Consider the following 22,197-nt stretch of genomic DNA (forward strand, 5'->3'; position numbering starts at 1 on the left):
GAAGAAGGCATCAGGGGAATTTCCAACATTTCCCGACCACTTTGTTATCTTAACGTACCAGGGCTACATGTTGATGTTGACAGGAAAGACCTCCTCTTCATAATGATCGCTTCCCTGCCAACGTGCCAGGTATGATATAATAAAGTTCCATACTGGCATATGTCCTATCTTGATTAGAAAACCCCCATGTATATGGAACCGGGAACCAACGGGCCTAAATATTGTTATAATTGCTTTAATGAGGACAACAGATGCAGAATATCAGCTAAAAAAATTAATATTTTTACACTAATTTGTTAGTGGGAGGTCAGGAGAGGAAATCCTTATTTGCTTTTTTATTGACCCTCTTGGAAGTTCCAAGTGAGCTAATTTAGGCACCATTGTTTTCGGCCGGACACTGCGACAGCAGAGTGCTGTGAAGCGAGAAGGAATATAATCCCAAACGCTGGCACCAATGAATGGGTGGAAGTGGAGGTGTCGATGATCTGATGGCGGCTGGTAGTGTGATGGACACCAGACTTACATTTCCCCGTTTTCCTGTGTGCCTTTTCCTGTTATTCTGCCACATCACTCCGTCTGTGCGTGTTTTCGTTTCCCCGGCGACAGGAGTTGGCGAGCCGACTGCACTACCACGTGGTGAGGGAGTACGTCGGCCAGCTGATGAAGAATAACTACTCGTGCAAGAACCGGAAACACGAGAAGGCGGCGAGCAAGATCCGTGTGCAGTGGGGAAGACTCCGAGATCTGTTTGAGAACATGGTAGTAAACTCTTTAACTTCCCTATCAACATCAACAGCATCTCTTCTGTTACCTGGTGATAGTAAGATATTCAAGTCATGTTCAAGAAAAAAAGGTTCATGTCTTGATAATAGTAGCACTCTTACTTATTGGAGTCACTTTTAATTATTATTTTCTTTTTTATTTACCCTTAATTTCACCAGGAATAAGACAAAAAAATCTCTTTTTCATGAGTGTCCTGGCCAAAATTGGCAGCAGCATACTTAACACGGTTTTCAGACATGAAACAAAAATAAAATCTAGACAGAAGAACAGATTATGAGATATCAAAAATATTTGAAACACTTAAATCACATCTACAGCCAGATGTGCTGTCATTTAGTCATTTAGAATTGCTCTAAATGCGTGCAATGAAACCAGCATACTTAAACGACCTTTTCCCCAGTTCTGTTCAGTTAGAAGGAAAAACTCCTGGGAGGGAAGACAGTAACTTCCCGTACTTGTATGAAGGATGTAGATACGTAGATAAAAGAAGCTGTCCGAGAACAGCCTTATAAAAAGAATATGCCAGTATTTTATATTAATGGCCAAGTTAGTGCAAACACATACAGGGAATTTGAGTCTGGCTTTTTGTTGCTCTCAAAGTATGTATACATCATTTGACATACAGCTAAAAACAAGGACATGAACATAAACATTTGACTACTATGTACAAATATATACACATAGAGATTCATACACATACATACATTCACGCATGTAAACAAACAGCTCTATGAGGATCGTCAACAATAAGACAATAGGGCAATAAAAAAGTGCAAATGTGCTGGAATAAATAAAGAATTATTAATATAACAGGTTGCTTACCAACAGTGTATATGCAGTGTATATTTGAGAGATATTTTAAATTTAAATTATGTGTTTAAACATAAGAGGGTTAAATATATAATTTATTTGAAAGGTGGATGGTTGTAATTGGCATAAGCAACAAAGCATAAGCATCACCGAATCCTAATTTGTTTTCGGTTGCTTGGGTTAAAAATCACAATACTTACAGTTCAAACATATTTCAACTCATATTTGTAAATGTTTTGTTTTGTTTTTTCCTCCGGTAGAAGTCGACTCACGAGTGGCTCTACGCTGTAGGAGACGACCTGAGCAACATCATCATACAGAAAAACAAGGCAGACATAAAGATCCATCTGCAGCCTTTGGTGGAGCATTACCCCGACTTCAGGTAAGCATTTCTAACTCGCTCAATCCTTCTGTAGGAATGAACCTGGCTCACCAGCAGAATTCACTGCAGAAAGCCTAAAAAATCCAAGTGCAGTCTTTCCATTGGGTCCATACAGTTACTGTATCCTATTAAAGCAGGCAGACACCGTTTAGATTAAGCCTTGCTTTAGCCCCGAATTATCGGTGAGGTATTTTTTGTACATGTAGTGACCACACTAACTGCAGCTCCAATTTTTTTTGTTGTTTCTTCTGACCTTCTGTTCATTATAGAACTGCACAAAGTAATGCAGCCTTGTCTCTTTTTGTCAACATTGTTTGAGTAAACTTTATTGGAATTGCCACTGGACAAAATGTAAAATAGCATCACGTCAAATTAATCTGTTATTAAATTAAACTATTAACTATAGTGGCAAATACATGGAGTAAAAAGTAGGATATTTGAGATGTAGTGAAGTGGAAGTATAATATACCACAAAATGGAAATACGCAAGTAAAGCACAGGGACCTCAAAATGTACTGTACTTAAGTACAGGTTACTTAAGTACATTTACTAAGTTACATTCCCCCTCTGGTTAAAACACAAAACAAATCATACATATTTATCTCAGGGCATGATCTCTCAGATGGTATAAAATGATATAAACCTTCATTAAGGCTTTGTTAATAAAAATATGACAACATTAAGACAAATTAAAGTGAAGATGTGAGGGTGAGTGGACATGATATTACCACTGTGCAACGTGTGAGAGGAAACATAGGATTTGGGCTAGTTGTAACTGTAGTTTATGGTGAACATCCAGTAGCTTCAGGAGTAGTCTATATCCACGACGTTCCCCTTTTCCGGGATTGTTCAGGGGCCGCCGGAAATTCCGCTGGATGTCCTTCATTTCGGCCAGATGTCAGTCACCTTCCTCTTCCTTTGTGTTGTAATTCTAACCTCCGGTGTATTTCTGAAGACTATGGTTAACTGCTCCTCAGATCTCTGCAGGGTAAATCCAGACAGCTAGCTAGACTATCTGTCCAATCTGAGTTTTCTGTTGCACGACTAAAACTACTTTTGATCGTACACGTTCCACCAAAACAAGTTCCTTCCCGGGGCTATTTCGCAGAGGCACCGTGGCTCCGTCCGGCGCTTAGCAAGACGATTGTGATTGGTTTAAAGAAATGCCAATAAACCAGAGCACATTTTTCTCCCATCCCGGAATGCCGTGTGGACTCGCCAGACCCTCCTCCGCAGCGCTGTGGAGGAAGGTCTGACAATGTGAGACTACATCAGGAGAGACCTGGGGTTTAATCAGGCGTGAGCGTGACGCTGAGCAGCAAAGCTTACGGGACTAACGTCAGCTTTTACCATCACAGCAGAAGGTTGTTTTGACCCAGCGGTTTGTGTGCTCAGCTCAGAGCACGCCAAGGTCATGCAGGTTGAAGACGGGGGTTTTCCCCGTCACACTACCAGTCAGTTTCCTATAAACCAGGCAGGTTTGTTAAAGTGAAGCATGCATGGAGGTTACTAGAGGGCTGCATGTAATCTCTGTGTGGAAAAGCAGCAGTTATATTGCAACAAAAAGCACAGAGTGATGAAATTTAATAAACATCCTGATTTTAAGTTCTATTTTAAATGCTTGAAAAGCGCCAAAGTTTCCCCTTTTGATTGCGGAAGTATTCAACAAAGGTTCTTCTATAATGCCTGGAGGAGATGGAGAGGTCAACAGTTTAAAGCTGTGCAGAAATCCCCCCATTTTGTTTATTTTTTGGGGCTTTTATGGCCTTTATTGACCAGACAGCTTAAAGACAGAAAAGGGGAGAGAGAGGGGAGACGACACGCAGCAAAGGGCCGTGGGTCAGATTTGAACCTGCGGCCGCTGCCAAGGACTCAAATCCCTCCATTTAAACCTGAAACATGCCCAAATAGACTCAAAATAGACAGAAGAATGAGGAAGTGGTGATAAAATAAGAGGGGAAATGACAAATGAAATGAAGCGGAAAGTACGTTCACTTACAAATTAACCCCAAAAAACAGAGAGCAGAGAACATTTGCTTTCTTCAGTTTTCCCATTAAACCCCTGCTGTCACGAGGAAGCTCCAATCTAAACACAGACAGATACAAGACCTTCAAGGTTTCCCTACACTACACAAAGGAATCGTCATGTTCTTGGTCTGATGGATGGAAAAGGACCCGGCCTCAGAGCTAAAACTTTAACCCCGATAAACTAGAAAGTTCACATGGAAGACTGTATTAACATTGAGCTGCTCTGCTCTGATATCATCAGCTGAGTGGCAGTTCACCAAACTGCAAACATGTGAATGGATGAATCAACCAAACTGAAACAACTGAAACAACAAAAAATGAAATGTTGAAGTTGACCTGAGATCTCTGAGATTCATTCAGAGGATTTTTTATTGTTGGGATTGTTGACTTAAAAGTTATTTCATTATTTATAATGTTAAAACAAATGTTCTTTTTAAAAAAAAAAAAAAAAGTAAGGAACACCTGGATGCGCTAGTCTAAAGTCAGTGGCGCGTTATTCAGATGCTATTTTAGGGGCACATGCTTGGCCATCATGTAGCGTGTGCACAACGTGCATACACTTTGCTTCTCTCATCTACACGGACGCAGCAGTTCCCATTTAGGAGATGCGCCCCAGATACCGCAGCAACATCGCCACCCGGTCAAGACGCATTTATTTCTTTGCCGCATCCCGAACAGCTCCTGCTGGCGTGTGCCAGGTAAATCCGCCGTTATAACAGCAATCCGCCATGGAACAAGAGCGCCTGCTCTTAAAGGGAATGTGAGATGACGCTCTGATTGGTTTATTTCACGTTACGCCCAAACCACACCTAGCTACTTCAGACCAACCCATTTTAGATTTGTGTCTGGCGCAAGAGTCATTTAGCCCGCCGGTATCAACAGCACCCGTGATACGCCCCCAAAGCTACTTGTGTTTCACGTTTGATACTTGCGTTTCAGATCGTTAAAATAGTGCCCGTAGTGTTAATGCTGCTGTCAGCCTGTCTGTCTCTGATGACGCTGTGAGTGTAGGAGGAGTGTCTTAGTGAGTGTCAGGAGTTGACCAGGAGTAGAAGTGCTCGTCTCCACACATAAGACCCTGAGAAACATCCAGAACAACCCAAGACTATATTTTCAGGGATCATTTCTTTAGTTGTTGACTTGAGAAATGTGTTTCTAAAGAGTTTGGTCTCGCTGCCCACGATGAAGAGTTGAGATGTTTCCTTCAGAGCAGGAAACTGGTGGGAAGACTTTGGTTCTTCTCTGCAATTGAAGACTGTTCAGAGAGACTCTGAAGGAGGAAACATGATCTGAGTGGAGCTTGTTGTGCAGCTGTGAAAACAATCATTAAAATAAACCACATTACAGTATGTGTTGCAACAGAATTTTGGGTAACTATTCAGACTTTTAGTTAATATTTTGTGATGCTCACTTTTCTGCATCTAAAAACAACCTTTTGTGTGCAGATGTCAGAATGTTTGCTCTTATTTTACATAGTAAGGTACATAGTTAAACAGTGCTTGTTGCTTTAATGGAACAGAGAACAAAAGGTTAAGTTAGGTGGAGTTTTAGCTACAGTTATCACAAAGACAGACCATGAAATTATTAAGAACGTCAGACAGTCAGCGACTGCATTTTGTGGAGTAAAGATTATGTATGTACATTGGAGAGACAGATGCATTTACACCTTTTCAACACCGTCTCAAACTTGTTTCTTGAGGAATAGGATTTCAATCTGTCTTGAAAGCTTTTTGTTTTTTTTAAGATTATCTTTTGGGCATTTTTAGGCCTTTATTGACAGCAGAGCTAAAGAAATGAAAGGGGCGAGAGAGGAGGGGATGACATGCAGTAAAGGGCCGCAGTCAAACCCAGGCCGTTGCATCGAGGAGTAAACCCTCCTCCTCCTCTATATATGGGTGCACGCTCTACCAACTCCGCTATCTGGGCGCCCTGAAAGCTTCTTCAATTTAAACTTTACAACTCCTCCTACCTACACTCAGTGACAAATTGTGTAAAATGGTACTGATCAATAAAATCACTGAATGCGTTGCGTTTCCCTCTTCTCCCCCTGCAGCAGGAAGCACCTGGTTGCTGTCCTGTACTTCAGAGGTCTACTGAGAGGCCGCGAACACCGGCTCATTCTCCAGCGGCTCACGGAGCTCAAAAAGAAGCTGGGCAGCGGCGACAAGAACCAAGTTTTATTTGGTGACATGCAGGTCACCGTCAACACAGACTGCTTCTCCAACCTGCCTTTCTCCTGCCTCAGCTTCCTGCTGCCTGACAACTAGTGCAGCGTGGAGGACCAGTCGCTGAGTGGAGGAAAACCAAAAGCTCCACAGGTGGACTTGTGACAGAAAAAGTTACAGTTGTTTAAGCTGGTTGACACAAATGAAGGTCCTTGCTCTTATTCTGAGCACACATAGCTGGTCTTCTGTGTGACATCATCATCTCTCTCTCTCTCTCTCTCTCTCTCTCTCTCTCTTTTCACTCGTTTCCAACGCAGGACTTTTGTTTGCAATGTTTTGTGTTTGACAAAATGCAGCGTGAACGCTAACCCAACCAAATGAAAAATGCAACAACATCACAACTTCAACCCCAAATCACACCAAGGCTACCGAACTACAGGTGTGAAAGCGCCATTATATAGAGAGGCAAAGTCCCTCCCCTTCCACTAGGCCACCATGGGACCTTATTTTGGAAAAAATATGTACGGTTGTAAACAGTGAGGGACAAATAATTTTTTTGATCCTGTATGAATTGTGCCATGAATTGCACAATGCACGTATGATGTTCGTCAAGTCACAGTTTGTGGTAAAACTGTGACTCGTTTTTAGAGATTTGCATTGGAAAGTTTCGAACTAAACACATGGTTTTGGTCTTTTCATGGGATTTCGCGACAGAAAAATATATTCACACCAGCTGTAGCCTTTAAATGAAGTTTAAATAAAGTAAAAATGAATCTAATAACACATGGCCACTGTTTTTACACTAATGACGAGGGAACTTCTGTTCTTCTAAAAGCCTCCTCTCACACACTGACAAATGTAGAAATTCCACATGTTACTACTTACAAAGCATATTAAATGTGACGCATGTATTGTGTTACTCACATTACAGTAAGTGTTTCCAGCATTGTGAGCAACTGCAGGATGGTTTTCTGGGTGGAAAAATTTTCACCAACTAGTCCAGATAACATTCACTCACAAAGGTTGTGAATGCTGAATGAATGTGAAACTCAAACAAATAAAAGCCAGGTTTCAACAACTTCAACAATTATACAGTACTGCTATTGTCTATTTTTGACGGCTGTGTTGGACCTTGGTTTGAGTTTATCGTGTCAGATCAACTGATAACATTTTTTGTAGAAAACTCTTTGCATGTGAACGTCTCGTGTGCTAACCTGCTGGAGCGGATGGGACCAGACAGTGTACGGGACATCTATCACACATGAGCACTCCAAATTGTCTTTGTATGGCTTTAATCTAGGGTTGCACGATATTGACCAAATGCGATATTTCGATATTTTTTAAACATATGTAAAATTACAAAAGTTATGGGAAAACGCATCCAAATAGATTCATAACAAATAAAACAAGTTTTCTTACAACAAAAGGTTTATTTCAACTGACTGGTCATATTGGACTGGTCCAACATGAATACATAAATAAGGACCATGTCTACAGAACAGGACATGTGTCTACTGGTGGTACAGCATAAAAACAATAAATAAAGAGCATGTCTACAGAATAGGACATATTAGAAACAATAAAAGTAAACTAAAAAATATTGCAGACTTATCGCAACACTTTTGATATAATATTGCACAACGTGATATCGCGATAATGATATCCAGTCGATATATCGTGCACCCATACTTTAATATGAGGAGTTTCTGTAGTGAAATATGTTTGTCTATTGTCTAAGCTTAATGTGATTTTTCTTTGCACATTTTACCTATTTATTTAATCATAAATCTGTTGTCTTGTGTTTGTAAATAGTTTATGTAAGTATGATTGTCATCAACTGGGAGACGGGTGAAGAGTTGAGTATCTCAGGATCAGGGTTTTTAAACTGTTTGTGACCTGTGACACATGTTAAGGTACCGTGGTTCTTATGGATTTAAATATGTAATGCTTCTGTTAGATTTCCCATCAGTGTAAAAGAAGGCCAAATGGATTAGAGAGAAAATATAACCTAAAACCTATTTAATCTCTTTTTGTTGTTTTTAATAAAACACATGAAACACATTTAGCCTCATGAATCTCCCACGACTCCATCTGCATGTTTAGAAACCCAGATAGACAGCAGGAAGCGTTTCAACCCTCATAAGTAACATTAACAACTTGTCATTTTTGATGTCAATGGTCAAATGTAAAATCTTGAAATGTTGGCCATCTGTGGATTCACTTTAAATATATTGTCATAGACCTTAGAAACCCAAGTCTTTGATATCCACTCATTCACTTCTCCTTTTTTAAGATTATTTTGGGGCATTTTCACCTTTTCACTGGAAAAGTAAAGAAACAGACACTCATAGTCATCTTATCTCACGCACCACAAGGCTACCATACTCCTGTTAGATACCTTCAAGGATAACATATCAAACAATTAAAAAAAAAAAAATAAATAAAAGAGCCAAAACTGTCACAAATGTTGAAAAGTTGGAAGACTAGTTTCGGTGGGGAGAAGGTGTTGCAACATATTTATGAAAAATGTGATAAAAAAGTGTTGATAATAAATTGGTACGGACGTTGTGTAACAATGGACAAAAGCAGAGTGTGTCTGGCTGTAGAATTGCAACTCACAAAGCTCAGATATCAGTTTGTTAGTCAAAAGCAGATCAAACAGAGTGGCCTTTGGTAAGGTTGGGAAAATGTAGCTTCACGTCGATGGAAAAGATGGAAACGTTCAAAAACTGTCCAGGTTCAACTTTAAGGAAAGAAAAGGAACAGTGGGAGTCTGTTAATAAATAATCACACGGGGCAATTTTAACTTCTCCATTCCAGTTAAAGGGTTACATGACATGAAAAACATTTGACATTTAATCTTTAACTTGCATTGAATCAGCCAGAATAACTGCAAACCTCTGTAAAGACCCACACAGGTGTTTTCATTTCTGCCAGATAAGAGCTCCGCTAGAGCATGTGCACACTAACCTGACTCCGCCAGATGGATTGCTTCGCATTTGCTCGGCATATCCATCTGGGAACTTTCCGTTGGAGAACTTTTGGGAAGGGGTGAAAATACTGGTTAGCTGATTGGATGAACCATCTGTCTATCACCTATGTTGGTGATAGACGGGCCAAATCAACCAATCAGATCAACGAAGCGTATGAAAATACAACCACAAGCCCCTGCTGCTGCAGGCAAAGCATAGCTCGTTAGCTCAGCAAGCAAGCAACATGTCGGTAAATGATATTTGCCGTTTGTGTAACGAGAATTTAGGAATAAAAGACCCCATTTCAGGTTCCTGGTCCATATTCCAAAAGAAGGATCCAAGAGAAAAAAGCATTAGCGAGCAGCTAACAGAATTAGGGCTACCGGTGACTGAAAATACTGGTTAGCTGATTGGATAAACCATCTGTCTATCACCACCTAAAACCGCCTCAAAACCAACGCTGAGTGGCTCGGTCTTTTGGCGAACGGCTCCAAATTTTCTCTGCCTCAAGATGTCAGACTGATCTGCGAGGGGAAAACTGGAGCTCGCGAGATCAGGACGGTCTCACGAGGCTATGTGCACACTGCTCCTTCCCTCTCTTGTTAGTTTTGTTGCAGCAACTTTAATCATTTTTATTAGATCTGAGAGTTGAAGGATTACAAGTTAATTCCTAGTTATGCCCAACTTCAACCTGAGCAGATCAGGTCTTGTTCTTTAAACAATACACACAGTCCACTTGGACCACGTCTTCCAACAGTGGAGAAGTAGAAAAGACTTTTAGGCTGCTCTGGTGCATCCTAGCTCCTCGGGGTAGAAATAAGGGCTTTGAGAAGGCCTTCATGAAGGAGGGCCAGAACATCTTCCGGTTCCATGGAGGAGCGAGGAGCTATAGAAAGAGAGTGAGATGCACCTATGGTCAAAAGACTGGCTTCTTCAAAGCCCCATGCACACCCATGATGCACCTGTGCAGGTGTCTTCACTTACATGGCCTGATTAGACATGAGTGTCTGGGTTGTAATGGTCTGAGTGGAACATGGTCTGAGTGGAACATGGTCTGAGTGGAACATGTTCTGAGTGGACTGATAGCTGTAAAAACAGAACTGTTGCTCCAAAATAGTATCTCTGAAATTGAGTGTGATGTTGGACACTGCTGAGTGTGACTGTCTCACACTGGAATGCACACCATTGTAAAAGTAGCTACTCACAGCTGCAAAACTATCAAAACAATGTAGTGGTGTGAAGGCTCCAGCGAAAACTCAGAAACAAAAAAGTAAATGTGTAGAAAGTCATGAATCAGAAAAAAAAAAATACTGTTTAACCTCTGGCTATCAGCCAGACCTTTATCCAGTTTCCTGTTATTCCTGACAGTTACAGTACGCTTCTGTTTGTTCACATTTCTCAGAGTATTGAGGCTTTAACAAAAATGTGAAGCTGCTGTAAACAAGACAGGAAGTGAAAATCAAACCCATCAGTCGACTCTGGTGACGTTGTGTGAGGGGAACATTGGTGTCAAAATCCCCTACAGTCCAAATTAATCTATTCAGGCTACGTTCAAACTGCAGGTAAAAGTGGCTCAAATCAGATTTTTTTTTGGGGGGAGGGGAAGGGGGGGGTCAAGTGACCAGGTCAGACTTCTTGAGAAGTAGTGTGAACACTCAAATCTGGCCCAAATCAGATTTTTTCAAATCAGATTTAGACCTCTTCCATATTTGGTCCTGAATCAGACCCAGGTCAGATTTATTTTCAATGCGGCAGCAGTGAAAACGACCACGGCGGATTTGCCTACAAAATGGAGAACAGTGATGGAGCAAGTCAATGGAGGGAGAGGGAGGTGTTAGACCTAATAGTGTATGGGGAGATACTTCAATCAAAACTAGAAGGATCATACCGTAATAGCTCCGTTTTTGCAAAAATAGCAAACGAAATGGAAGAACGGGGACACAGGAGAACGTGGCTGCAGTGTTAAAGGGTTATAATAGGGTTATGAAATAGCCAATTTGGCTCTCTTTCTCTTCATTCTTCTCCTTCTCAGCACCTGCTCATTAATGTTACAGCTGCCATTACATAAACATTTTGAAATAAAAGCAAAAATTCTTACTTCCTCCATAACCTCCCTAACTTTAGTTCAACAGCATGCTGCGTCTGATGTCATTGTTATTGGTCTATAGGCCACATTTTAAAAAGGTAATGTCAACAGCCAAACAACAAAATCAGATCTGAGCAAAAAATCTGAATTAAGCATTAAGACCTGCGGTGTGAACATAGCCTAAGAACCTAAATACAATCTACTTGTTGTTTTCTGTGAAAAGAGAAACAAAGTGAGAAGTGAGAAACATTTAAAATCAAAACACGAGCCTGGAAGCTGCCATCACTTTCTAAGTGATTTCTGATTAACTACATGTTAATCATAAACTGTGGTTCAGTTGTAGACTTTATTCTCCTTATAGCCTATTTAGAGAGGATCATGCTGCAACAATTTGAAGTAACATGTAGAATTGTAAAACATGCAAATTTCCAATTTGGGTTGCTAGAAAACTAAAGTTGACATGACTTCAAGTTTAGTTTTTACAGCTACACAACAAGCACCACTCAGATCATGTTTTCTCCTTCAGAGTCTCTTTGAGAAACTCTGAACAGTCTTCAACAGCAGAGAAGAAACAAAGTCCTCCCACCAGTTTCCTGCTCTGAAGGAAACATCTCAACTCTTCATCATGGGCAGCGAAACCAAACTCTTTAGAAACACATTTCTCAAATCAACAACTAAAGAAATGATCCCTGAAGTATAGTATAGTACATGCGGCTCTGGTAGATGTTTGCCATTGTTTATGATGTGCAAACACCACCTCTTTTATGTGAACGCGCGCGTCTCTAGATTGGACAAACCTGGGTTGATTGAACTAGTTGATAACCACCTTCGTGACATCGGTTATCCGGGACCGCAGTTGTTAGGGTTAGTGAAGCCGGATTACTAAAAGAAGTCCAGGACACGTTGATCTTGCTTCATAGTACAGGCCTTGGGAGAAAAAGCCCACCAATAGGAAGAGACAGCACCCCTGCGGGGGATGAGAACTTTCTGTTAGACCAAAGAAAGGGTCCATTCTACTGAGCTCCAGGGTGAAGTAGGATGGCCCACATTTGTGTCATGTAATGTAATAAGAAAGTAAGGAACTTTACTATTAAGAAAGCAACTTTCCCAATAAAATCTTGGTTTCAGACACAACAAGCTCCACTCAGATCATGTTTCCTCCTTCAGAGTCTCTCTGAGAAACTCCGAAAAGTGGGCGGATCTCGGGCGCTGTTGCAATGATACCGGCGGGATAAATGACTCTTCCGACGCAAATCTAAAATGGGTTGGTCTGAAGTAGCTAGGTGTCGTTTGGGCGTAACGTGAAATAAACCAATCAGAGCGTCATCTCACATTCCCTTTAAGAGCAGGCGCTCTTGTTCCATGGCGGATTGCTATTATAACGGCGGATTTACCTGGCGCACGCCAGCAGGAGCTGTTCGGGATGCGGCAAAGTAATAAATGCGTCTTGACCGGGGGGCGATGTTGCTGCGGCATCTCGGGCGCATCTCCTAAATGGGAACTGCTGCGTCCGTGTAGATGAGAGAAGCAAAGTGTATGCGCTCATTATGGCTTTAGTGCAACAGCGTGCTGCGACTGATGTCATTGTTATTGGTCTTTTGCACACACAGGTCAGTTCGAAACCGCAAACAGTTCATACAGGAATCTGATATCGGCCACATTTTAAAAAGGTAACGTCAACAGCCAAACAAATAAAATCGGATCCGAGCAAAAAATCTGAATTAAGCATTATGACCTGCGGTGTGAACATAGCATAAGAACCTAAATACAATCTACTTGTTGTTCTTCTGTGAAAAGAGAAACAAAGTGAGAAGTGAGAAACATTTAAAATCAAAACACAAGCCTGGAAGCTGCCATCACTTTCTAAGTGATTTCTGATTAACTACATGTTAATCATAAACTGTGGTTCAGTTGTAAACTTTATCCTCCTTATAGCCTATTTAGAGGGGATCATGCTGCAACAATTTGAAGTAACATGTAGAATTGTAGAGCATGCAAATTTTCAATTTGGGTTGCTAGAAAACTAAAGTTCACATGACTTCAAATTTAGTTTTTACAGCTACACAACAAGCACCACTCAGATCATGTTTTCTCCTTCAGAGTCTCTCTGAGAAACTCTGAACAGTCTTCAACAGTGGAGAAGAAACAAAGTCTTCCCACCTGTTTCCTGCTCTGAAGGAAACATCTCAACTCTTCATCGTGGGCAGCGAGACCAAACTCTTTAGAAACACATTTCTCAAGTCAACAACTAAAGAAATGATCCCTGAAAGTATAGTCTTGGTTTGTTCTGGATGTTTCTCAGGGTCTTATGTGTGGAGACGAGCACTTCTACTCCTGGTCAACTCCTGACACTCACTAAGACACTCCTCCTACACTCAGTAACAGATTCATTTATTTCCTTGTCAGAACATATTCCAAGTAAAAGAACTGTTTCTTTGGCATTTGGCATCTATTTTCTGTTACTACAAGTTTAATGTCACGTGAGGCCAGACAGACGTGTAAACCCCCAAAACATTTTATATGAATCATTCGTCCCCTTCATTTAACTTTAATAAGTCAAAGTCTCCACGACACTCATTCACCATCAGGAGGAAAAGTGTCTTTGTTAAATTCAGGACTTCACCAGGAGTAAAAGCCCACCAATAGGAAGAGTCATGTTATCCTTTTGCTTTACTCCTTGTATACAAGTTATATTATTATTCCAGCATTAATAAACCACCTTAAAGGAGAGAAGTTGTTTGTCTTCTGTCATAACTGACCAACTGGACCGCTTCAAAGTGGTGATAAAATAAGAAGGGAAATGGCAAACGAAATAAAGCGGAAAGTACGTTTACTTACAAATTAACCAAAAAACAGAGAGCAGAAACCATTTGGCTGCCTTCAGTTTTCCCATTAAACCCCTGCTGTCACAAGGAAGCTCCAGTCTAAACACAGGCAGATACAACACCTTCAAGGTTTCCCTACACTAAACAAAGGAAATTTCTTGTTCTTGGTCTGATGGACGGAAAAGGACGCGGCCTCAATGCTGAAACTTTAACCCAAATAAATTAGAAACTTCACATAGAATACTGTACAGTATTAACACAGACAATTCTGACATTTCCTCTGAAAACATCAGCTGAGCCAGAGTCAACCAAACTGCAAAAAGAAAGTAAAACACTTTCCTATTTGAAAAACAACTTTACTACTTAAATTTTGGTTTTAGACACAACAGGCTCCACTCAGATCATGTTTCCTCCTTCAGAGTCTCTCTGACCAGTCTTCAACAGTGGAGAAGAAACAAATTCTTCCCACCAGTTTCCTGCTCTGAAGGAAACATCTCAACTCTTCATCATGGGCAGCGAGACCAAACTCTTTAGAAACACATTTCTCAAGTCAACAACTAAAGAAATGATCCCTGAAAGTATAGTCTTGGTTTGTTCTGGATGTTTCTCAGGGTCTTATGTGTGGAGACGAGCACTTCTACTCCTGGTCAACTCCTGACACTCACTAAGACACTCCTCCTACACTCAGTAACAGATTCATTTATTTCCTTGTCAGAACATATTCCAAGTAAAAGAACTGTTTCTTTGGCATTTGGCTTGTATTTTCTGTTACTACAAGTTTAATGTCACGTGAGGCCAGACAGACGTGTAAACCCCCAAAACATTTTATATGAATCATTCGTCCCCTTCATTTAACTTTAATAAGTCAAAGTCTCCACGACACTCATTCACCATCAGGAGGAAAAGTGTCTTTGTTAAATTCAGGACTTCACCAGGAGTAAAAGCCCACCAATAGGAAGAGGCAACACCCCTGAGGGGGATGAGAACTTTCTGTTAAACCAAAGAAAGAGCCATTCTACGGAGCTCCAAGGTGAAGTAGGATGGCCCACATTTATGTCATGTAATCCTTTTGCTTTACTCCTTGTATACAAGTTCTATTATTGTTCCAGCATTAATAAACCACCTTAAAGGAGAGAAGTTGTTTGTCTTCTGTCATAACTGACCAACTGGACCGCTTCAAAGTGGTGATAAAATAAGAAGGGAAATGGCAAACGAAATAAAGCGGAAAGTACGTTTACTTAGAAATTAACCAAAAAACAGAGAGCAGAAACCATTTGGCTGCCTTCAGTTTTCCCATTAAACCCCTGCGGTCACGAGGAAGCTCCAGTCTAAATACAGGCAGATACAACACCTTCAAGGTTTCCCTACACTAAACAAAGGAAATGTTATGTACTTGGTCTGATGGACGGAAAAGGACCCAGCCTCAATGCTGAAACTTTAACCCCAATAAATTAGAAAATTCACATAGAATACTGTACAGTATTAACACAGACAATTCTGACATTTGCTCTGAAAACATCAGCTAAGCCAGAGTCAACCAAACTGCAAAAAGAAAGTAAGAAACTTTCCTATTTGGAAAACAACTTTACTACTTAAATTTTGGTTTTAGAAACAACAAGCTCCACTCAGATCATGTTTCATCCTTCAGAGTTTCTCTGACCAGTCTTCAACAGTGGAGAAGAAACAAAGTCTTCCCACCAGTTTCCTGCTCTGAAGGAAACATCTCAACTCTTCATCGTGGGCAGCGAGACCAAACTCTTTAGAAAAACATTTCTCAAGTCAACAACTAAAGAAATGATCCCTGAAAGTATAGTCTTGGTTTGTTCTGGATGTTTCTCAGGGTCTTATGTGTGGAGACGAGCACTTCTACTCCTGGTCAACTCCTGACACTCACTAAGACAATCCTCCTACACTCAGTAACAGATTCATTTATTTCCTTGTCAGAACATATTCCAAGTAAAAGAACTGTTTCTTTGGCATTTGGCATCTATTTTCTGTTACTACAAGTTTAATGTCACGTGAGGCCAGACAGACGTGTAAACCCCAAAACATTTTATATGAATCATTCGTCCCCTTCATTTAACTTTAATAAGTCAAAGTCTCCACGACACTCATTCACCATCAGGAGGAAAAGTGTCTTTGTTAAATTCAGGACTTCACCAGGAGTAAAAGCCCACCAATAGGAAGAGGCAACACCCCTGAGGGGGATGAGAACTTTCTGTTAAACCAAAGAAAGAGCCATTCTACGGAGCTCCAAGGTGAAGTAGGATGGCCCACATTTATGTCATGTAATCCTTTTGCTTTACTCCTTGTATACAAGTTCTATTATTGTTCCAGCATTAATAAACCACCTTAAAGGAGAGAAGTTGTTTGTCTTCTGTCATAACTGACCAACTGGACCGCTTCAAAGTGGTGATAAAATAAGAAGGGAAATGGCAAACGAAATAAAGCGGAAAGTACGTTTACTTACAAATTAACCAAAAAACAGAGAGCAGAAACCATTTGGCTGCCTTCAGTTTTCCCATTAAACCCCTGCGGTCACGAGGAAGCTCCAGTCTAAACACACAGGCAGATACAACACCTTCAAGGTTTCCCTACACTAAACAAAGGAAATGTCTTGTTCTTGGTCTGATGGACGGAAAAGGACCCAGCCTCAATGCTGAAACTTTAACCCCAATAAATTAGAAACTTCACATAGAATACTGTACAGTATTAACACAGACAATTCTGACATTTGCTCTGAAAACATCAGCTAAGCCAGAGTCAACCAAACTGCAAAAAGAAAGTAAGAAACTTTCCTATTTGGAAAACAACTTTACTACTTAAATTTTGGTTTTAGAAACAACAAGCTCCACTCAGATCATGTTTCCTTCTTCAGAGTTTCTCTGACCAGTCTTCAACAGTGGAGAAGAAACAAAGTCTTCCCACCAGTTTCCTGCTCTGAAGGAAACATCTCAACTCTTCATCGTGGGCAGCGAGACCAAACTCTTTAGAAACACATTTCTCAAGTCAACAACTAAAGAAATGATCCCTGAAAGTATAGTCTTGGTTTGTTCTGGATGTTTCTCAGGGTCTTATGTGTGGAGACGAGCACTTCTACTCCTGGTCAACTCCTGACACTCACTAAGACAATCCTCCTACACTCAGTAACAGATTCATTTATTTCATTGTCAGAACATATTCCAAGTAAAAGAACTGTTTCTTTGGCATTTGGCATCTATTTTCTGTTACTACAAGTTTAATGTCACGTGAGGCCAGACAGACGTGTAAACCCCCAAAACATTTTATATGAATCATTCGTCCCCTTCATTTAACTTTAATAAGTCAAAGTCTCCACGGCACTCATTCACCATCAGGAGGAAAAGTGCTTTGTTAAATTCAGGACTTCCCCAGAGGCCTGTACTACGAAACAAGATTTGGCGTTAACGAGGTAACCTCAGGTTCAGCCCAGGGTAGTCTGTATCACGACGGTGGATCACTTGTTACCGGGTTTAATCGCCGTGGTAACTCATGCTGAACACCTACCCTGGTCGGGAGCAGGTTATGGTGGAGATTAGAGATCAACCCGTCTAAAAGCGCCGCCTACTACTACTAATCAATGCTCGATTGATAACGGCGCCGCTGTTCTTAGAAGATCAGGAAGAGCTCGGTGCACGGAGAGAGAGAGAGAGAGAGAGGTGCGCTCATAAAAGTTAAAACATTTAGAGACCAACAACCCCGTTAACATGGGTGTTTTTATGAAATATAGCCTATATATTTTAATAGGAGGGAATTACATATCGGCTTCTTGAGTCGTATGTCACCAATGCCATTATCGGTTTGAATTATGTTTTATATTGTTTATTTGCTCTCACGATCACTTCCTACTGCCAGGGTTGCAACTGAAATAATAGGCTAAAGCAATGGCAGTTTATGGAAAGCACAAGTGTAATTATGGCCAGATGGTCCTGATTGATGGGGAAGTGATATTGGAGTTGTGATTTAAACATCTACAGCGTCGGCTATTCTCTTTTTTGCCAGCTTTCCTTCCTGTTTTAGGAAGCGGCGACTGTATTGCGTTTTGCCTGTAAAACCGTGTCTGTGTCCTTCATATTTATGTAGAATTATAATTTCCTCTTCATATATATAACGTGCGGCTCTGGTAGATGTTTGCCATTGTTTATGATGTGCAAACACCACCTCTTTTATGTGAACGCGCGCGTCTCTAGATTGGACAAACCTGGGTTGATTGAACTAGTTGATAACCACCTTCGTGACATCGGTTATCCGGGACCGCAGTTGTTAGGGTTAGTGAAGCCGGATTACTAAAAGAAGTCCAGGACACGTTGATCTTGCTTCATAGTACAGGCCTTGGGAGAAAAAGCCCACCAATAGGAAGAGACAGCACCCCTGCGGGGGATGAGAACTTTCTGTTAGACCAAAGAAAGGGTCCATTCTACTGAGCTCCAGGGTGAAGTAGGATGGCCCACATTTGTGTCATGTAATCCTTTTGCTTTATTCCTTGTATACAAGTTCTATTATTATTCCAGCATTAATAAACCACCTTAAAGGAGAGAAGTTGTTTGTCTTCTGTCCTAACTGACCAACTGGACCGCTTCAAAGTGGTGATAAAATATGAGGGGAAATGGAAAAGGACCCGGCCTCAATACTAAAACTTTAAGCCCAATAAACTAGAAAGTTCACATGGAATACTGTACAGTATTAACACTGAGACAATTCTGACATTTGCTCAGAAATCATCAGCTGAGGAACTTTACTATTACGAAAAGCAACTTTCCCAATAAAATCTTGGTTTCAGACACAACAAGCTCCACTCAGATCATGTTTCCTCCTTCAGAGTCTCTCTGAGAAACTCCAAAAAGTGGGCGGATCTCGGGCGCTGTTGCTATGATACCGGCGGGATAAATGAATCTTCCGACGCAAATCTAAAATGGGTTGGTCTGAAGTAGCTAGGTGTCGTTTGGGCGTAACGTGAAATAAACCAATCAGAGCGTCATCTCACATTCCCTTTAAGAGCAGGCGCTCTTGTTCCATGGCGGATTGCTATTATAACGGCGGATTTACCTGGCGCACGCCAGCAGGAGCTGTTCGGGATGCGGCAAAGTAATAAATGCGTCTTGACCGGGTGGCGATGTTGCTGCGGCATCTCGGGCGCATCTCCTAAATGGGAACTGCTGCGTCCGTGTAGATGAGAGAAGCAAAGTGTATGCGCGTTGTGCACGTGCTACATTATGGCTTTAGTGCAACAGCGTGCTGAATGATTGTTATTGGTCTTTTGCACACACAGGTCAGTTCGAAACCGCAAACAGTTCACACTGGAATCTGATATCGGCCACATTTTAAAAAGGTAACGTCAACAGCCAAACAAAAAAAATCAGATCTGAGCAAAAAATCCAAACTAAGCATTAAGACTTGCGGTGTGAATGTAGCCTAAGAACCTAAACACAATCTACTTGTTGTTCTTGTGTGAAAAGAGAACCAAAGTGAGAAACATTTAAAACCAAAAATTTGAAGAAACATAGAATTTTAGAGCATGCAAATTTCAAATTTGTTTTGCTAGAAAACGACAGTTCAAGATACCTGGGTTCAAATAGATTTCACAACAAGCCACACTCAGATCATGTTTCCTCCTTCACAGTCTCTCTGAGAAACTCTGAACAGTCTTCAACAGTGGAGAAGAAACAAAATCTTCCCACCAGTTTCCTGCTCTGAAGGAAACATCTCAACTCTTCATCGTGGGCAGCGAGACCAAACTCTTTAAAACACATTTCTCAAGTCCACAACTAAAGAAATGATCCCTGAAAGTATAGTCTTGGTTTGTTCTGGATGTTTCTCAGGGTCTTATGTGTGGAGACGAGCACTTCTACTCCTGGTCAACTCCTGACACTCACTAAGACACTCCTCCTACACTCACAGCGTCATCAGAGACAGACAGGCTGACAGCAGCATTAACACTACGAGCACTATTTTAACAATCTGAAACGCAAGTATCAAACGTGAAACGCAAGTAGCTTTGTGGGCGATCTCGGCACTGTTGCTATGATAATGGCGGGATGAATGACTCTTCCGACGCAAATCTGAAATGGGTTGGTCTGAAGTAGCCAAGCATGCGCCCCTAAAATAGCATCTGAATAATGCGCCACTGACTTTAGACCAGGTTTTTCCTGGTCTGTGGCGGAATTGTTTTCCCATCCATCCATCCATCTTCGTCCGCTTATCCGTGTCGGGTCGCTGGGGAGCAGCTCCAGCAGGGGACCCCAAACTTCCCTTTCCCGAGCAACATTAACCAGCTCCGACTGGGGATCCTGCGTTCCCAGGCCAGGTTGGAGATATAATCCCTCCACCTAGTCCTGGGTCTTCCCGAGGCCTCCTCCCAGCTGGACGTGCCTGAACACCTCCCTAGGGAGGCGCCCAGGGGCATCCTTACCAGATGCCCGAACCACCTCAACTGGCTCCTTTCGACGCGAAGGAGCAGCGGCTCTACTCCGAGCTCCTCACGGATGACTGAGCTTCTCACCCTATGTCTAAGGGAGACGCCAGCCACCCTCCTGAGGAAACCCATTTTGGCCGCTTGTACCTTGATCTCGTTCTTTCGGTCATGACCCAGCCTTCATGACCATAGGTGAGGGTAGGAATGAAAACTGACCAGTAGATCAAGAGCTTTGCCTTCTGGCTCAGCTCTCTTTTCGTCACAACGGTGCGATAGATTGAATGTAATACCGCACCCGCTGCGCCCGATTCTCCCACCAATCTCCCGCCCCATTGTCCCCTCACTCGCGAACAAAATCCCAAGGTACTTGAACTCCTTCACTTGGGGTAAGGACTCATTCCCTACCTGGAGAAGGCATTCCATCGGTTTCCTGCTGAGAACCATGGCCTCCGATTTAGAGGTGCTGATCCTCGTCCCAACCGCTTCACACTCGGCTGCGAACCCATCCAGTGAGTGCTGAAGGTCACAGGCCGATGATGCCATCAGGACCACATCATCTGCAAAGAGCAGCGATGAGATCCCCAGCCCACCGAACTGCAACCCCTCCCACCCCGACTACGCCTCGATATCCTGTCCATAAATATTACAAACAGGATTGGTGACAAAGCGCAGCCCTGGCGGAGGCCAACCCTCACCTGAAACGAGTCCGACTTACTGCCGAGAACCCGGACACAGCTCTCACTTTGGTCGTACAGAGATTGGATGGCCCTGAGTAGAGACCCCCTCACCCCATACTCCCGCAGCACCTCCCACAGTATCTCCCGGGGACCCGGTCATACGCCTTCTCCAAATCCACAAAACACATGTAGACCGGTTGGGCATACTCCCAGGCTCCCTCCAGGATCCTTGCGAGAGTGAAGAGGTGGTCCGTTGTTCCACCCGACCAGGACGGAATCCGCATTGTTCCTCCTCAACCCGAGGTTCGACTATCGGCCGAACCCTCCTTTCCAGCACCTTGGAGTAGACTTTACCAGGGAGGCTGAGAAGTGTGATACCCCTGTAATTGGCACACACCCTCTGGTCCCCCTTTTTTAAAAGGGGAACCACCACCCCAGTCTGCCACTCCTTTGGCACTGTTCCAGACTTCCACGCAATGTTGAAGAGTCGTGTCAACCAGGACAGCCCCTCCACATCCAGAGCCTTGAGCATTTCTGGACGGATCTCATCAATCCCCGGGGCTTTGCCACTGTGGAGTTGTTTGACTACATCAGTGACTTCCGCCTGGGAAATCAACGACAATCCCCCGTTATCCTCCAGCTCTGCCTCTAACATAGAGGGCGTATTAGTCGGATTCAGGAGTTCCTCAAAGTGCTCCTTCCACCGCCCTATTACCTCCTCAGTTGAGGTCAACAGTGTCCCATCCTTACTGTACACAGCTTGGATGGTTCCCCGCCCCCCCTCCTGAGGTGGCGAACAGTTTTCCAGAAGCACTTTGGTGCCGACCAAAAGTCCTTCTCCATGTCTTCTCCAAACTTCTCCCACAACCGCTGCTTTGCCTCTTTCACGGCAGAGGCTGCAGCCCTTCGTGCCCTTCGGTACGCTGCTACTGACTCCGGAGTCCTCTGGGATAACATATCCCGGAAAGACTCCTTCTTCAGTCGGACGGCTTCCCTGACCACCGGTGTCCACCATGGTGTTCGTGGGTTACCGCCCCTT

At 42.3% G+C, this 22,197-nt stretch overlaps 1 protein-coding gene, 3 non-coding genes and 4 pseudogenes across 4 annotated transcripts in view; 2 read left to right on the top strand and 6 right to left on the bottom strand.

The window, feature by feature from the left end:
• exoc3l4 (exocyst complex component 3-like 4) overlaps positions 1-7,539 on the top strand; it is a 30,696-nt gene extending 23,157 nt beyond the window's left edge. The window contains exons 11-13 of the mRNA XM_028565175.1: positions 607-759; positions 1,854-1,975; positions 6,057-7,539. Coding sequence (XP_028420976.1) covers positions 607-759; positions 1,854-1,975; positions 6,057-6,270 — 489 coding nt within the window. The 3' untranslated portion in view covers positions 6,271-7,539. The remainder of the gene's footprint in view (positions 1-606; positions 760-1,853; positions 1,976-6,056) is intronic.
• Positions 5,105-5,301, top strand: LOC114547530 (uncharacterized; annotated as a pseudogene).
• A 4,185-nt stretch (positions 7,540-11,724) lies between the features above and the next one.
• Positions 11,725-11,930, bottom strand: LOC114547529 (small nucleolar RNA U3). Its single transcript, XR_003691187.1, has one exon. It is a non-coding gene; the product is annotated as a small nucleolar RNA U3 (small nucleolar RNA).
• Positions 11,931-13,298: 1,368 nt separating this feature from the next.
• On the bottom strand, positions 13,299-13,505 carry LOC114547511 (small nucleolar RNA U3). Its single transcript, XR_003691180.1, has one exon. It is a non-coding gene; the product is annotated as a small nucleolar RNA U3 (small nucleolar RNA).
• A 937-nt stretch (positions 13,506-14,442) lies between these two features.
• Positions 14,443-14,639, bottom strand: LOC114547523 (uncharacterized; annotated as a pseudogene).
• Positions 14,640-15,671: 1,032 nt separating this feature from the next.
• LOC114547527 (uncharacterized) lies at positions 15,672-15,868 on the bottom strand (annotated as a pseudogene).
• A 1,033-nt stretch (positions 15,869-16,901) lies between these two features.
• LOC114547518 (uncharacterized) lies at positions 16,902-17,098 on the bottom strand (annotated as a pseudogene).
• Positions 17,099-19,659: 2,561 nt separating this feature from the next.
• On the bottom strand, positions 19,660-19,865 carry LOC114547514 (small nucleolar RNA U3). The gene has a single exon (XR_003691181.1). It is a non-coding gene; the product is annotated as a small nucleolar RNA U3 (small nucleolar RNA).
• Between the last annotated feature and the right edge of the window lie 2,332 nt (positions 19,866-22,197).

Source organism: Perca flavescens, chromosome 20 (assembly GCF_004354835.1).
Source record: "Perca flavescens isolate YP-PL-M2 chromosome 20, PFLA_1.0, whole genome shotgun sequence".
NCBI classification, from domain to species: domain Eukaryota; kingdom Metazoa; phylum Chordata; class Actinopteri; order Perciformes; family Percidae; genus Perca; species Perca flavescens.